The 18,117-nt window shown below is 40.0% G+C and overlaps 1 protein-coding gene across 1 annotated transcript in view; it reads right to left on the bottom strand.

Annotated features, from left to right (window-relative positions):
• The window catches only part of LOC140918001 (uncharacterized), a 152,269-nt gene that overhangs the window by 78,123 nt on the left and 56,029 nt on the right, over positions 1 to 18,117 (bottom strand). The window contains exons 18-28 of the mRNA XM_078854475.1: positions 16,821 to 16,976; positions 16,107 to 16,291; positions 14,055 to 14,237; positions 10,644 to 10,735; positions 10,246 to 10,415; positions 8,214 to 8,373; positions 7,484 to 7,563; positions 5,770 to 5,950; positions 4,112 to 4,267; positions 2,050 to 2,183; positions 1,203 to 1,361 (exon numbers count right to left, since the gene is read on the bottom strand). Of these exons, the coding sequence (XP_078710601.1) occupies positions 1,203 to 1,361; positions 2,050 to 2,183; positions 4,112 to 4,267; positions 5,770 to 5,950; positions 7,484 to 7,563; positions 8,214 to 8,373; positions 10,246 to 10,415; positions 10,644 to 10,735; positions 14,055 to 14,237; positions 16,107 to 16,291; positions 16,821 to 16,976 (1,656 nt within the window). The remainder of the gene's footprint in view (positions 1 to 1,202; positions 1,362 to 2,049; positions 2,184 to 4,111; positions 4,268 to 5,769; positions 5,951 to 7,483; positions 7,564 to 8,213; positions 8,374 to 10,245; positions 10,416 to 10,643; positions 10,736 to 14,054; positions 14,238 to 16,106; positions 16,292 to 16,820; positions 16,977 to 18,117) is intronic.

Genomic DNA, 18,117 nt, shown 5'->3' with positions numbered 1-18,117 from the left:
GAAGGCACAAACTTACCATAATGCATCTAGTTATTCTCTACTACATTACTGGGGAAACATTTTTCTGATCCCACAGTTTATGTCTGGAGGAATCAGGAGAGACAGTTTTGTAAGATAGTCTAGCTATTGTAATTCTACAAGAAGACTTCTACCTAAATACTATATGCTCTGGGTCCCTTCTTGTGTTTGATTGCTAACATTACAGATCCCACGGCAGCATCTTGTGTACAAGGTAAGCTTTATTAGGACAGGCAAATCATAAGCCAACCTAAAACCTCGCAAAAACTCAAATCAAATCAAGCTTGAACCTTTTTTTGAAGTTTGAAAAAAGTCCAACTAATGGGTTTTCTTGTTGTTTGGTTTAATTTTCACGCATCTTTGAACTTCTTGGTCTCAGATGGATCTGAACTTTCTCCTCATATCTAAATATCTGGTTCATCTAATCCACACACCGTAATTTTACCTTTAAAACACTTAATAGGCCAGGCAGACTACTCATGCCTCTACTTTAAGGGATGCCCCTTATTCAGTGTTTAGTGTCCCGCAACTCACATCAAATAATAAGATATCACATGAATGAAATACAAAGTTTTCAAATAATATTTGTGTAAGGGGTTCAGTCACTGTCACATAAAATTCTGACTTTGCTCAATGAATAACATTTGGTGAGATGGTATCCTTCAAAATAAGCATGTTTCAGAAAAATGACTATACAAACAATGGAGCCATCTCACTCAGATTATTCTTGACGTGCATTCCGTCAGTTTGCTTTAATGAAAAAAGATTGTCTACAGGGATAAAACTGTTGAGAGAGAGTGAGCTCTATTCCCTATGCTCCAAGACAATTGTTTAGTAAGTTCCATTTATTGTATGCAAGTTGTTTGCACAGGAGTAAGTGAGGGAACATTTTGAACTACAGAAATTATATTCTTAGTGATGATGGTTGAGATGGGAAAAATTCAGCTTGACTCTCAGAACCCAGGTTGAGTTTGCTAAGCTGGTAGTTAGAGAAAACCTCTTTTGCTTGCATACTGAATGTATTTGACCTTGATGTCATTGAAAGACGAACATGGCTGACCACTACACCATAATCACTTTTTCAGAGCACAAGCACACGTTATGCCTCATTCCATATTTTTTTTATACAGTTTGCCCTTTACTTCCTGGCAATGCAGGTGCCATCCAACAGCAGGTGCTATTACCTCCATGAAGTAGTTGACCTGAGATGGACTTGAACTATTTTTAAATGTCTGGCTGATCAGTAGCTTCCTCTTGTTGTTGATTTCATCCCAGTGTTTGCCATAGTTGACGTCCAGCTGGGAGTAGAGCCGAGATGCACTCTCTTCATGCCGCAAATGAACCTGCAGAACACAACACACCATTCCCTGTGTCATGCTTTTCCCCCTTACAGATGGTGCTGCGCATATACAGAATGTTAGTAGCTCTGCCTACAGAAATACCCCTCGGTAGCAGGCAAGTGATAGTAAAAAGTTATGTTACAGCTAATGCTCAATATTTATACTAGACAGCATTATATGTTATTAAGCTTCAGCTCTGCCTCTTAACAATTCAGAGAACAGGGAGTTTTGAAGATGTTAATCAGCTGAAGGTTAGTTAGTGTCCGAAGGACATCACAAACTGAACCTGAAAAGCGTTACAAGCCCAAGTAAAACATTCTAATTTCTGGACATGTAAGTATGATGAAACCATGACTCTGTATGCTTAAGAGGATTCCTGGACCGCTGACTACGGAAAAGACAATGAAATCATATATTAATATGTAAATACTGGGATTAAAAAGCATATGCAAAAATATTCCACAGAAATTATATGAATGCATATATAAGAACTGAAGTAATTGGAATTACTCTGGATTTACACAGCTGTAACAGAGAGCAGAAATCGGTGACTTTTATTTTTGATGCCCTAGCCCATAGTAGGTAAATAGGCTGTAAACTAAAACAAGAGGGAAAAAAGCTTGTCCCAAAACTGACCTCTGGGATATCCCTGTGTTTGAAACCCTACATTGCAGCATATTGAACTCTCTACCTTATGGTTATAGGATGGAGTCTGTGTACAGTGAAGCTCATGTCCCAAATCCAGTTTGTATGCTTCATTTGGATTGGTCTCCACTTTAATTTTCTGTCCTGCATTACATTCATGCCGAAGATTTTTTGCATCTCCTGTTTGAGTCAACACACACACATATGGAAATGCTTTGACTTTTCAAAAATGAAAGATTCAACTCATACGCAGTAAACTATCAATACAACCCTAAGTCTGCATTATAGTTTTCATTTCACGAAATCATAACAACAGATTCTTCACAGAAATATAATTTATTTTATCCTAAGAATCTGGAGGTAAGAACACTCTTATGATATCAATGAGCATGTATTTAGGGATGATGGGTTTGTGTTTTCTACAGGAGAACTTGCCTCTGAAAATGAAAACATTAATTAACAAAGTAAGAACCATATGATATAGAAGTATACACTTTGTTCATTTAAATGGGCTGACAGTTTGCAATCAGTAATATCCTTCTCGGAGTCCTCTTCTGATTGAAACCAAAGGTTCCCAGCTACTGGTATGTATTACCAGTAACAGCACTTCAGGCTTTTAATCCAGGTGTCCCATGCTCTTCCAATGGGGCCCAGAAGTGTAGCTAGTGCCTATCTAACATGCCAGGGAGCAGTCCAAGTGCTATAAGTAGGTTAGAGTGCATGGAAGTGTGAATGAAAGGTATCTAGCGGAGGCTGTTTTAGCAGAGGTCTCTGTCTGATAAAACTGCTTATCAAGGTTGGGGGTGACAGGGTTAGGTCATAAAAACTTTGATTTATCCCACAAGTTCCATTAGAAATGAAAATCCTAAAACAATGGGCCACATGATAGGATTTATTTATGGACTTTGGCCTCTGTTTATTTTATTTTCTAATAAAATAAAAGATGTTTCCAAGTTTAGGAAATTGCAAACATCTGTTTTACATCAGAAGACAAAATGAAAACGGTCCAAGTCGTTAGGCTGATTTTTGCCTAAGGAAAATCAAGATACCGCTTATGTTTGTTCTGACATATTTTCTAAAGTTTCTCTCTTCCCCTCCATCCCAGCAGTAAGAGAAACACCCAGGCATTAATTTTACTTCTTTGGTGGAATTTTTATCTGGGTAAAAACTTTTCAAAACCTGAGCAAGTAGCAGATTGTCAGCTTTTGCGATTTTATTGTGGGTCTTGCAATATGTGGTGGGGTTTTTTTGTTTTGTTTTTGATTTTAGTTAAAAGCCTAGTTCCTGGAGCCATACAAAGACATGAAAATCTTGGCTTTCATTTAAACAAAAAGTAATGGCTGATTGTTAAGCCAAACTCATGACTGAATGCTTAAGATCGACACTGTATGTAAGTCTGGATTTGGTCCCTTATTTTTAGCTCCAAGCTCAAAGATATTTGCTTTCAGTGGGTATTTGTACAAACCAGAATAGCCATTGTACTGCACAAACACTTTCCATTTACTAATATGGTTGAAGAATATTTGTTTCCCTGTAAATGATATTCTAACTAACATGACACTAAATGATGACTTTTAGCAAAGTAAACCATATCTGTGCTGGTTTAAAAAAATTTAGCTAGTCAGACCACTACACATGACCCAGGATTAATATGCCATATGCATATACACGGTCAGGTTTTAATGCACACTGTGCACCAACTGCTATAGCTATTCAGCAAAAGCCATATAACTCCTTTGATTGTCTGACTGCTTTGGCTGCCCAGTAAATTTAATAGCTCGGTGTTTCTGGTCTATATAATGTAGCTGGGGAAATACTGCAAAACATTTCTGGAAATATTTCCTCATTTTTTAAATGAATTCACTGAATTTGTGCATCTGTTTTGTTCAGTTTTCATAAACATTCTAGCAACTGCGGAAATATTTGCAGAAACAGTGTATTTTAAAGCAAATATTGGAGAATGTTTGCAGAAACCACTTTTAAAATTTATTCTGGGTTGTTTACATTGGAATTCTGAGAGTTACATTTATTCAGTTGGGAAACAGAAGACCGTTCTAATCTTTTGGCGTTGCTCTTTAGCATAACAATAAATGTCATTTACACAGTACCTAGGAGTCCATATTTTATTCTCAGAGCATTAGACCACAGGCTCCCTCGTTGCTGCAGCAGGCCAATGGTGTGAGATCCAAGAACACCTGGAAGGTAGGTCTCCCCTTCAAGTGAGTACTGCCTCAGTTTATCATCAACCTTTTTCTCCAGAAATACTACAGAAAGATCAGAGGTTACCATGCAGCAGCACATGATGAGAACTGTGCAGTCAGAAAAAGGATACATTGGTGGGAAAAAACATACACCACCTTCTAAAAAGCAGCCCTACAGCCCAGTCCTGTGAGATAGCAAGTGCCTTCAGCTCCCCCAGTGACAGAGTGTACTGCCTTGCAGGATTGGCCCTTTTAGGTAGTGGTAAGGACTGACCAATGGCTATAGCGCTTTTCATGTCTTTTACAGTAGCTCATTGGTTCAAAATCAGCCCAGATTACAGTGATTCATATACTATCACTATGAGGTGGTCTGCATGAAAAGAAGAGTGGATTCAGCCCAATTCCCAGTGGATACGAGTCTACAAAGAAACAACATTGCACCTGGCCGCAACTAATGCCACTCTTGGTAGTATCAGCAGCCTGGTTCAGGACCAAATAGGGACAGAGACTGAACTCTCACCCTGCAGATGATCTCCCCAGAATAGAGATGAGATGGACAGTGTGGGGAAGCTCCCACTGGGACGGCCTGTGCTATAGATGAAGACAGGAGCTCACTTTCAGGCCTGTCAATAAGGCATCTTTCACCACTTTACAGGACCTTTTATTTATTTTTTCCTATTTATCTAGCCCACTCCTTTATTATGATATAATAAATATTGAGCTCTACAATATTTCTCTATAGAAGCAATGCTGGGAGGGCAAGCATGACCCACAGGGGATCCTTGGAGACTCCACTAAGACAGAGCTTCTCAAACTGGGGTGTGTGGAATGTGTTCAGGGGGGAGGGGAAGAGAGGGAGTATGAGAAGCTGCTCTGCCTTCAGAGCTGGGTGGCCGGAGAGCGGCGGCTGCTGGCTAAGTGCCCAGCTCTGAAGGCAGCGCAGCCGCCAGCAGCAGCATATAAGTAAGGGTAGCATGGGATCCCTTACTTCTGCGCTGCTGATGGTGGCTGTGCAGCCTTCAGAGCTGGGTGGCAGTATATGCACTTGCGTGGCAGGAGCTGAGTGTGTGTGTGTAAAGGACTACAGGCACAAAAAAGGGGGAGTGCGCGATCAAATAAGTTTGACAACCACCACACTAAGATATTTTGTCGGGGGGGGAAATAGGGCCTAAGTGTTACATCTTTGATTTAGTCCAGTATATGAATTCACCTTTTTATCTAGCCACATTACCAGCAGCAGGGTTTTTAACACAATAGTGAATGATGGAAAATAGGATCAGAATTTTTTTAAATAAATGACTCCCTGCAAATGTTAATGCTACTTAAACTTTTTCTTTTCAGACAAAGGGATTCAAGGAAGATGTTTAATTTACTGTATAACTGCTATTATTTTTCAAGGTAAGTAAGTGTTACACAAGCACATACATTTTAAAGGCACCCCAATTAACTTCAAAGGGATTTTAGTTCCTATAAAAGCAGGAAACTAGAACATATGCTCTTCTCAGCATATGTCTCGAGGATGCCAGATCCCACTCATGTATATGACAAGTACTTTGTCCACCAACCTGAAAGAAATGCTGCATCCTTCAATAAATTATGCAGAGACACTGAAAAAGCCATTTTCTTGCCAAGTTGCTTAGTGATGTTTCCTGACAAAACGATTGGGCTTCCTTGCTTTATCAGCTTTACTTCCAGCTGGGTTGTGTATCTCTTCTCCCCACTCACTGTTTGCAAACCCGTCATTCCCTAAAAAAACCCCGACCCAACAATCCAGTTTGATTATGTTTTGAGAAACAGACTCAGTCAGCATTTGGTGACTAGATACTTGAGATGGGCACCTTACCAATGCGGGAGGAGGAGGGGGAATATTTATATTTTCAATTTAGAAAATGCAAAAGCTGCTGTTGACAAGTAATGGGTGAGGAGACAGTGGATTTATTTTCCAAACAAGATAAAGAATCCAGTCTTGTGAGGTGCCAGGTATCCTCCACTCCCACTGACTTCAGTGGGAATTGAAAACACACAGCATGTTACAGGACTGACCAAAAAACTGAAATACAAAATGAAAACAAAATTTGTTTGATATGGTGTTATTGAAAACATTGACTGGACGGCAGTTTGGAACTTTATTTTGGTTGGCTTGAATGCAAGTGCAGCACTCTGCAATGTTAATTAGTGTTTGATTTGCTGCTCTGCTAAAGAGAAGAAAGGTTCAAAATGTCTGGATTGTAATTGTATTGTAGGAAAAAACAGCTGATAAACTACTGTAGTTGTTGAAACATGTGCAACAATTAAGTAGGATTAGGACGACAGACCCGCGTTGATGCGGCTTCTAAGTTGCCAATTAAGTAATGAAAAAAGGTGAATTATTACAGCCTAAATCTGTGGGGAAATAAAAAATCTCAGTACGATTTCAATGTTAAATTTCTACCCACGTGATTTTTTTTCTTTTATAGCTTTAGCATTGGAATGATTCTGTTTATCTCTCAGTTATGATGCAATCCATATCTTTAAAAGAGGAATATTTGAGATATTCCTGTATCTACAGAATTCATGCCAGTGAAAAGCTAACTCTGGGTTCAGTCACAGACATTACGCATGACCATTGTAAAAATTGTGATTGCAACTGAAAGCCTGCTCTAAGAAATCATTTCAGTTTATTCATTTAGCACCAAATGCAAGTGAAAAATAGGCCAAATATTGTTTAAAGCCCCAATCCAGCATATAGAAGCACATGGGGGAATGGGCTGCTGCACTCACACAGAGCCTTATAGACTAGCAGCTGAAGGTAAAAGGCTCTGTATTCAGTTACCAATCTTCCAAGCTATCTATCACCCAAACATCTCAGCTCTCTTCAAAAGTACAAGTAGCTGAGAGGACATGGGAATTTAAACTATATACACCCTTACTAAACCAAAGCCCACTGAAGTCAATAGGAGTAGTTTCACTGACTTTGGATCAGGCTCATAGTGCACAGTTATTGGTGGTTTTAAAGACAAAGTCTGAATGGAACAAAATTGCTTTTGCTTATATGTTGGTGCTTAAGGATATTTGATTATAAAAAAAACACAGTTTAGGGATGATCTGTCAGTATGTGTTATTCCTACTTGAATGAATGGATGTACCTGTAATAGAGAACTTACTCGTTCCACTAACTGATTATTCAGACACTATTTCAGTATACATGTGTCTTATTGTCCCTCTATAGGGATTTTTTCATCCCATTTCTATTTGTCTATTTCATCCTACTTTTGAAAACTTTGTATTTTGAGGATGTACCTTAATATAATAGACATCTTTGTCATCTAGTACCAGCTCCAGGTGTCCAATTCGTGAATTCTTAGATAACTCAAGTTTTCCTTAGAGAAATAGGAAAGAACACAGATGTTTTCTTTTTTTGGTACATAGAAAGCTACAATATAATTTTTACTGTATCTAATGTGGAAACATATCACAACATGGTATTTACAATTGCTGTGAATAATGCATTTACAGAATTAAACAACAAATAATAGCAGAGCAAAGGAAAACAGTAAGAGGTGTGGGGTAAAATTTGACTTTGGAACCTAAGCTTTACTTAAGAGCCTAAGTCCCATTTTCAAAAGAGATGTAGCTTCTACATACTTAAGTCCCATTGATTTTTCACTGAGACTTAAGTTCTTAAGTGGCTGTCATGTTGAAAATGGGACTTAGGCTCTTAAGTAAAGCTGGCCGGAACCTGGTATTCCTGTTCTGCAGGAAATTCCCCCTTCCCCCGCCATCTGATTTTCAGCTCCCAGTGAGTGCATGAACCTTTGGGAGCATCTAGGATTAACAAAGATGCAATTACCCCAGCTGATGGAGAATCTATAATAATGTCATCTACATTGGCTGAATGGCTTTCATACAATTCAGTATAAATTTACAGCTAGATCCTCTGCTGGTGTATATTGGAGTAACTCCATTGGCTGTAACAGAGCTCCCCTGATTGCCACTAACAGAGGATCTGGTTGTTAGTTGAAAGACCTACCATCGACTTGGATTTTTTTCTTTGGCTGCATAAATTTGATTCTGAATTTTTTCTGTGGGACATTAAAATTGAGGTCAACCCCAACATCCCTTTTCAGGTCTGACTTTGGTGTCCCAATAAAGAAATGAAGGACAACTTCACTTGGAATCCAAGAAGCCTCCTAGAAAAAAAGAAATGATCATGACACCTGCAACTGGCAGAGCATTTACAAAATGGAGCTGGCCATATGGAATTACGTCAAGGAATCACGTCAAGGAATCACAGCAGGCTGCATTGCTAGGATATTAAGACTGTTTTTCCAATCTACTTCTATAATTCTTGTATAAACCATTTCCAGGTGTGCATTTCCATTTCCAATTTAATTTTATCTTTTATTCCAAATGTTTCTCATACATATGATAGTATTAATTTGCAACTAGCTGAATTTTCCAGTCCCAGCCCAGTGATAGACTTGTGAACTCTCATTTGAACACCTAGGATTTCACAGCACCCTCAGAGCCTCTTGAAATCGTGCCACACCCTGCCAAACTTTGAGAAAATTCTAACCCAGAATCCAGGTATAGAGCTTAACTCACTCAAACATTTTCTACTATTTTCATTAAGTACCTTCACATTCTAGGGCCACATTCAATTAGCATTAGAATGTCTTCCCCTTACTATTCCTGGAAGCCTTTGAATGTAATAGGGCAGAGTTTGACAATAGAATGCTAAGTTTTGGACTAAAATCATAATGAAAAAAATAAGTTTTATAAATAGTGCTGAAAACACAGATTGGGAGGCACTAGTTTATGTGCCATTTTAAATGATAGACTCTGTAATTCTGTACTAAATGCATGACCAGTTCAGAATATTGTGGGCCAATTAGAAAGAAGCTCTACTGTCCATTTTTGTGCCAGTAATTTTACACGGTCAATCTCTGCGTTTCTCCTGCCCCAGACCTGGATATTCCAAAATCACAGTTCTCTTCTCAGTAACAGTGTCTACAGCATTGCAGGCTGCAGATATCAACAAATGGCTTTGCTAATATCACATCCTATTTTGCCTGGAATTTCTCAGGCCTGTTTAAAATGTCCTGTTGGGTGGGACATAAAATGTGTCTTTGACTGTCTGTTTCAGACCAAAATTCTTTTTGCATGATCTTTGGCTATTCCATGAATTCATGCTCCAGTCACCTTTTGCTTCCCTCACTTAGCTAATTACAAATGGCTAGGGTTTTTCCTGGTTTTATTCACAAATGAGACCACCCCAACCCATATTTATATCTTCTATCACCATAGGCACCAACTAGCTAAACACTTTTCCAAAGCAGTTTCCTGAAGATATCATCAGTAACCTTGAAACATTAACACAGCCAGAAAACAGTCCTCAAATATTTTGAGACTATAGATTTAGAAAAGTTAGAAATCCTTGCTGTCTTCTCCACAGTGCAGAAAATCCTCTCTCTTAGGCCTTGTCCATACAAAAAAAGCGCTACATCAATTTAAAAACTAATCTTGTTAAACTGGAGCAAGGCCCTAAAGTAGACACACTTAAGTCTGTTTAACTCTTGCTTAATTAATGTAGCTTAAGTTGGTTTCTTATTGATAGCAGCAAGTTTTAAACTGGCGAAAGTGCACCTACATTAACAGCTCATACTGGTTTAAGTAGATTGATTTTTAGGACAATTTTACACTGCACAAGTATAGAAAAGGGGTTAAAGAGAGGCAGTGTTGCTTTGTGGTTAGCTCAAGGCACCAAGTAAGGAAGTCCTGGGTTCTGCTCCCAGCTCTATCAGTGTCTGACTGTGTGACCTTAGTCAAGTCACTTAACTTATCTGTTCTCTAATTGTTATAAAGGGACAAGAATAATTATCCACCACACGTGTCAGATAGTAGTTTCCAAGTAACTTTTTTCTTTCTATGCCAACTGGATCCTCTAGCTGCTGGAAACTGGCTGGGCTGTAGCACACAATGTGCTAAAAGACATTTTTCACTTGAGTCAATGGAAATGAATATATCTACCAAACCAAAAATAATAGCTGGTGTAATTGTACCTGAGGAGTATAGTTATAGGCAGCTTCCATCAGGTACTGTTGCAAGCCTCTGTCTTGCTTCTTTAACATCATAGCTGCTTTTGCTGGTCCAGAGAATGGGAAAGGCAAACCACTGGTTTTACCAGGGTAAGACATTTCAGAACACAACTGCCAGCCAAAAATCTTGGACACTGGTGAAACACAAGAGCATTGGGTTCAGTTAGAACAGCATTATGATTAAGCCAAGAGGACACACAGACTATCTGAGGAGAATTACTAAGGTGTAGATTATTCTGAAGTAATGAGATGAGAAGAAATTCACAATTGTGTCAAATGTGCTGTTTGTTATGATTCAGACCTCTATATATATTTGAGAGTGATTTAATTCTGTATGATAGATACAATATCCACAAGCCTACCTTCCTCACTAGTGCAGGACTTGGTTTCTATATGGTCTTGGAAACCTTCAATATTTTCCATCCCATCCATTGTTGTGAGGTAAAATTTGGAGCTATAACAAAGAAATGCAAATAGTCATTTAAAAATGATTTATTTAATCACTGCTACAAGTTTTTATACATAATTGCGTTGATTTGCCTTTCTTTCAGGTCTGTTTCATCCTCTCCTAGGTGGAAAAATATTATTAGAAAGGTGACATTCTACTGAGGTCTCTACATGTTTATATTCATTAGGAGTGCAAGTCTCTTCTTTGTGGAAGTCTTGCACAAAGCTTATGCACCACTTTAAGCCTTAATAGGGACTTCAGTGGTACATAGATGGGTCTCAGCACAGGGGTGAATTTACCCCTGGGAGATGAAGAACAATCCTTACTCTCATCTTTATTCTAATCCTTACTCTTTAGAAGTAGAACAATTGTATAGGATCTGGTTCTCCTGATTCACACCAATGCAACTCCATTGACTTCAGTGGAGTAACTCCTAATTAACACTGAAGAGAGTGAGCAGAGAATAAGGCCCGTAAGATTGTACAGAGGAGGCAGCTCCTATCTAGTGAAAAGGAGGGAGATAGTGTGTATAAAATCGTGAGGGATAAAAGCAAAGCAGTCCAGAGAATTTAAAAGCAGCAAATTACAAAGAACTCTGTGCTAAATTGTGAGCTGCCAAGGACAGCAGTGTTTCTTGCTTATAGTTGCTCGCAGGTGAAGGATGATGCCATGAATGGCTGCCATCCATTTGATCTCACTCCCTCTCCACACAGCCATACCCCCGTCCATAACACCAAACCCATGAAGGAGGGTGCTGTGAAGTTGGAAAGCGGGAGGACGGATGCTGCTGTTTAGACACAACTCCTCCCCCAACTAGTTCAGCCCAAGTTAGGGTAATTCCTGGCCCTCTATGCTTCTCTCCTCTCACCCCCCCCCCAGTTTAGAGTATGGCCTGGCCATCAGCTATGTTCCAATCCTACATTTCTTGCAGGACTTCAGTGGGAGATGGGGTGTGCAAAGACTCCACCCTTGATAGGCATGAAAGGGTTAATAAAGTGAAACAGAAATAACGTTGATTTAATATCATGGTAAAATGATTATTTAAGATTATTCTGAGATGAAAATGTTGGGTGTGGGGAGAGAAGTTGTGTGCATTTGGAATTGGATGGACATTGCAGTACACTGAATTAGTTGCCATAAGCCAAATACTTGTGCCATCAACAGATTTGCCTCCTGCCCCTGCAGTGTGAACTACAGCTTTCTAATTCTGCTTTGTGCTTTAGCTGAAAACTCATCAAAAGTAAATTATTGCTCTATCCCTTGACTTTTCCATGAGTATGAATGCCCCTGAAGACAGAGTGCAAAACCAAGACATAGGTAAAAAAAAGTAACTATGCTGTAAATGTTTTATAAATCTGTTGTCTCGTCTAAGAGGCTGGAGCACGTGGTTTATAATATGTCAACACATCCAGCCATCTTGCTGGTCCAGAATTTTCCACTTGGACTTCTGTCAAATCTGAAAGTAAGAAGAAAAGAGAAAACTGCTGGAAATATACACTACAAAGCCTAACCCACATTAGCACAAACAATTCATCAGTTTAACTTCTGGAAGCTGTTGAGACATGAAGCATCCTTTACCCAACATTCAATGATGTCAGCAGGTACTCACCTGCTGGGTACACCTCACGAAACATGGTATACCAAATGAGCCCAGTTATGTTGTTACATACTATCAATCTGCAGGAGTAAAGCCACGTTCTTGCTGCACTGGGACAATTCCCTGAAATATAGATTGCTTGGATGCAAAAGCTCCAGTGAAGACAGAGCATTGCTAGTCAGTGAGAAACTGGGGAAAGGAGAGGAAATGTCTTTTGCAGTTCATTTCTGTCATATCTCTAATTAAAACAATACTGTACAAAGAAGTGGTTGTGATATGATTATATCTCACTCTGATGATAGGATGTACAAAGTTATAGTACGTATAGCAATATAATCATACAGTATAAGAGTAAAATTCTCCCACATGGGCATGCATTGTTAAATAGGAATTTCACATACTTACCCTGTTATCACATAGATTAATTGATGATGAGAGTGGCTGTATATGTTGCTAGACAGCCCTACTGCTTTGACCCCAGCCAGATCTGACTATTTCCCTGACTTTTGACATCAGTCTTGCATTTAAATACCACTTTGATGACCGTGCAATATGAGAATCTTCTGACAATCGAATTCTTCTTGTTATTTCAACTCCTGCCTTCCACGATGCCCTTGCACAGATAGGAACAATCCCATTGCATTCCTGGTAATATTTCTGTTTAGTTTGTCATATATCATATATTCCTACCCATCATTGCCTTCTTGCTGAAACACATCATCATCATATGCAAGACACTTCTTCTCATTGCTCTGAGCTGACCCACAAATGCCTTCCTTTTACAAGCCCCAGATCAAAACCAGCTGCTTTTGCTAGTATAAGCTTAAATACATTTTCACCAAGTGGCCACTGCAGAACCATACAGAAGAACCAAAGGAAAACGCACTGTTCACATCTCATGATCCCAGCAGCCTCTAGAGCCCATGAACCTTTTCACCCACAAAGTTACACATTCTCACGAAGATCAAGGGGTACACTGATTCTCCTCTGTGGGCCAGTAAAACGTACAAGAATCCTAATCACTTCCGAGACCAAGAGTCAAACCAGTTTCACTTTCCTGCCCCACCAACCGTTAGCCTGTGTTGAGAATCATAACGAAGAATCAAAAACCTTCTGTGTTTTCTCTCAGTCCTTACTCAGCAAAACCTCCACTGAAGCAATGGGAGTTTTGCCTGAGTAAGAATCAAGCAAAAATTGAACAAGGATATCAGGATTTGGCCCAGTGCTTTTTTTCACTTTTACTAGCTCCCACTAGGCCTTCATAAACATCATATGAAGGATCTGAAGTGTGAATACACCCAATAAGTGTCTATTTTCAAAATGGCAACTTTGTACGGGGCATAGCTACACCATACTGAGTCACTCTGTTCAGTTTAGTACGAAAGTGCAGACACTATCGCTACAGGAAGAAAACTGAATTCAAATTTAAAGTCCCACACTGTTAACAAACCTGCCAGCTAAGTTCAGATTTTAGAAGGTTATCATGGTTAGTGTTCACTGGACATTGTGTAACCCACACACCTCCTGGGTGTGGTGTTCTGTGCCATCTAGTGGCACCATGACCACCTAGAGAGATAAAGTGAGTCTGCTCTACAGCCTTAGCTAATAGCCAGGTGGCTTTTAGCTCATGCAGTAGAGGCTCATGCACTAAGATCCTGAGGTCCCCGGTTCGATTCCACCTGACGACCGGGGTCTGTTGGTGTTACAGTTGCACTCATCTGTTCTTACCTGAAGTTGATTATCTCCATGGATTCTTCAGGGGTGTTCAAGAAAACTTTAAGTTCTTGGCCTTTTTTCACCTGGATTCCTCCATCAAGGCTGGTTGATGTCCTCAGTCCTGTTACCCAGTTCAAGCCAGCTCTTCCCAAATTCCCCACAATTCCCATTTGGGCAGAAATCTGGATAAAAGCACTGGCAAGAGATGCAAAGAAACAGTTCCCACTGAAAAGCACCTTCTTTATTTACCAACACCATAATCTAAGCCACAGGCTTCTTATCCTCTGTGGCACTGTACATGTTTCATTGCTAACTTTAAAGTTGGGGTGAACATTTTGGTTTTTAAAATAACTTTGAAATATTCAGACACACGCATCTTAATACAAGCCACAACAAAAGTCTGTGTTATAACAGAGATGTATACAAGCTGAGGAATTTAGACCTGGATTCAAATCCAAACTCCACCAGAAGAGGCAAGAGAAGTGGTTGGATCCAGTGTTTTGAGTCAGGCCCATCTCTATTTATATGTGACATAGCAAAGTTCAAGTAAATAATTGAAGAACACAGCTAAAAGTCTGACAGTCAGGTAAACTAATACTGGGCTAGATCCTCATCTGGTATAATCTGGAATATAGCCTATTGACACCAACTGGATATATTTGACCCATAATGCAATTTATTCTCATATGCAAACTTAATTCATAATATCACAGATTATGGCGTGATGCTCATCAACATAGAGGAATAAGTGGGTATACATTTTTTAACCAGTAGCCTCAAAAGAAGGATGAAATACTTTGGTCTCCCACACTGAATTTTTGGGGCAAGGATTTCTATCCATAGCTCAGAAAAACCTTTAAACCAACATCTCATCTTCAGGAACCTGCTTTGGAAAGTGGTATGGTTGTGGAAGGGAAATGTGAACGTGTAAGACAAACGCAGGAGGTGTGTAACTTATCTAACGGGATTCAAAACAAACCCTCCCTCCCAATATTTTTTTTAAACTGAGCTACCTGATTGGTCAGGACACAGCAAAAGCATATTTCCGCCTGAATGACTTCGATGGAATGGCCTCCTACAATTAAAAAGCACCCCGACCATACCCCATACCCCAAGTGCCGTTGGAGACAAAATCATGGAGATCCCTATGAAAGCCAAGGCAGAATCAGCTGTATGATATGAAAAGCAACTCGTGAGATCACCCACCTGCAAACGTTTGTAAACTTGACTGAGAGGTACAATAGGTGGGCTGGCTAAAAAAGCAGGGCTGGAGAAGCACAACAATAGAGAATTTAAAATTAAATGGACAGCATAAAAAACTGCTGCTTCCTGATAACAGGGCAACATATCGCACACTGCTGGTCGCTGACTATTCTACGTGGATTTCCGAATTGATTGCAGGGCACATCCGCATGGAACTTGTGCCTAAAGCACCACTACGTTCCCCTCACTGTCGGAAGTGTGTGGAAGTAATAAATACATGGTACTTACTTTACAGTTATATAGCACTTTCCACCCACGTGCCTTATAAAAGTGAGTCTGTATTATTAATCTCATTAAGGAACAAAGGGTACATCTCCATGGCAATAAAAAGACCTGTGGTACAGCCATGACTAGCCCAGCCAGCGGATGAGGGTTTGTGGCGCTCAGGCTGCGTGGCTAAAAAATGCAATACAGACATTCAGTCTCAGGCTGGAGCCTTGGCTCTGAAACCCCCAAAGCAGCTTTTAGCCCTGCGAGCCCGAGTCAATTGACCTGGGCTCTGGGACTCAGTGCCCCGGAGGGTTTATTGCACTGTAGACATTCCTAAAAAGGCAAAATGTCCTGAGGCAGAGTCAGAACCAAGGACTCCTGATTCCCACTGACATATTCCAGACACTGTCTGTGCTGCCTCTCTTCTATTACTGCAGCTCTTAAAGATGTTAACTAAGCTCTTCCAAGTATTGGTATACAACCCACAGTCTGTACTGTAATCACAGCATGGTTCAAAGTAATTACAGTTTAACTACAATGTACTTGAATTATGAAGCATATTTGCTCCCTACTATATAAAGCATCTTTTACCTTAGCTTGAGATATCCATTTATGAAAAAATTTGATCGTTGTTTGAAATCCACATTCCCTTTGATTTTTACATTGGTTGCTGCTGAAGCATTTAAAGCCAGTCTAACTTGAAAGCCTGAAATTGATGGAAAGAGCAATTCTTCAGTAGCCAGACTCAGTCTTTTATTAAACTGGACCTCTTGCCCCTATGGCAGAATAATGAAACAAAATAAAATTGCTATGCATATCATAAAGTCAGCTGCAAGGATTTTTCCAGACTTTTGCTTGGGACAGAACCATCCACTGTGTTTCTCATAGCATTTCCCCTTCCATAGCAGGTCCTTTTCATTGAGCTGGATTTGGAAATAAATAAGAAACCAACACCAAAGCTTATCTTTGGCAAGGGCAAAAATGCAGCTAGAGTAAGCCCTATGAGTGTTTAAAGACTAGGTATTATTTTGCTCTGAAATAGGAACGTTTTTGGACAAGAACAGGGACAAGCATAATCAAGACATTAAATTAAATTTTGTTCATGGTGACACAAACACATCCCCTTTTGTTACAACCCAGAGTAGATCCTGTGTATTTCCCAGTCTTAAAGGTTTCTAAAAAAAAATATTCTGATTTGGTTCAATTAAAACAAATAATAATCCCTGTTTTTTAACCTCTTACATATCAGGTCAAAACTAGTTTCTCCAAGCACCCACTTTCAAACAGCAAAATGGTTCCTTTTACCTTTAGAAGCTTGACAGCCAGTTCCGCCAGGTTCAGGGAATAATGTTTCACTTGCTTCTTTATATCCTCACAGTCCAAAAAGCTGAGTTCATTCCCAAAAATCTTGATGCTCAGTTCGCATTTCAGCTCCTTCTTTTTCCCCATCCTTTCAGTAAACTGACAGAGTGGTACAGAGTTATTTAGGAGCAGGGGCTATTTACACAAAATACCATACAACCTCACAGCAAACTCATCGCCAGTGCAGTTCAGATTATTAGCAGAGGGGATGGTGGGGCATTTGAACCCATGCAAATATGACAAGACCACATGAGACCCTGGTTATTAGGCCTGCTGTGTCCTGTACAGCATTCCACACACCAAGGATCAGATACTTTCAGCCGGGAGCAGAAGTGATAGCTGCTTCCAACTGATCATACTCAAGATGGGTGAGTGATGGGGCTCCTGAAATGTTGAACACTGCTGTGCCAGCCACAACAGTGCTACGAACCAGAGACAGATATGGCTTTGGGGAAACAAAACCACTGACCTCCCTGGAATAATCATGGGCATCAGGTTTGTATAATTTTTGGTGGTGCCCAGAATGGGTCCAAGCAGAGCCATCCCATCCATAGGATGGACTGGGCTAACCGCCCTGGGCCCAGCACTTTGGGGGGCCCCACGCTTCAGGGGAACGTGGGTCCAGGGTGGCCTGGGGAGTTAACGGGAGGCCTGGTGCTGGCAGCAGCTGGTGACCTGGCCCCATCCCGCCCTGCTCCACTCTGCCCCACCAGCTCCCGGTGTCGCTCAGGGGAGGGGGCAGAAGCTGGGAGCCCTCACTGCAGTCCTACTGGGTAGCAGGAAGAAGGTGCTTGCTAGGACCTGTGACACCCTGGCAGTGCAAGATAAAGCCTATCATGCAAACATTCACAGACATGCTTAACTTTAAGTGTGGGAGCAGTCCTCTATTAATTTCAACGGGACTTCTTAGGAGTTTGATGTATAGCACTTGCATAAGTGTATGCAAGATTGGGATCAGAATTTGTATATAAAATAAACACATTAAACAATGATTATAAAAATAAAAAGCTGAACTGACAAATTTTAACAATTTAAACATTTGTTTGGCCTCTGTTTCCAGAATAACCATGAACGGATTTTGCCTCTCTCAGATGTATTTGTTATTTGAACTTATTAGACAACATTGCTTGCTATTAGAAAATTGGTTTGTGTTGGGTAGTTGTGATCGGTCAATTGACCTGGGCTCTGAGACTCAAATAAGTTACATGGTACTGTTTATCTCCTCTGATTAGATTAAAAT

The sequence above is a fragment of the Lepidochelys kempii genome, chromosome 10 (assembly GCF_965140285.1).
Source record: "Lepidochelys kempii isolate rLepKem1 chromosome 10, rLepKem1.hap1, whole genome shotgun sequence".
In the NCBI taxonomy this organism is placed as follows: Eukaryota; Metazoa; Chordata; order Testudines; family Cheloniidae; genus Lepidochelys; species Lepidochelys kempii.
This window is presented reverse-complemented; position numbering and strand designations above follow the sequence as displayed.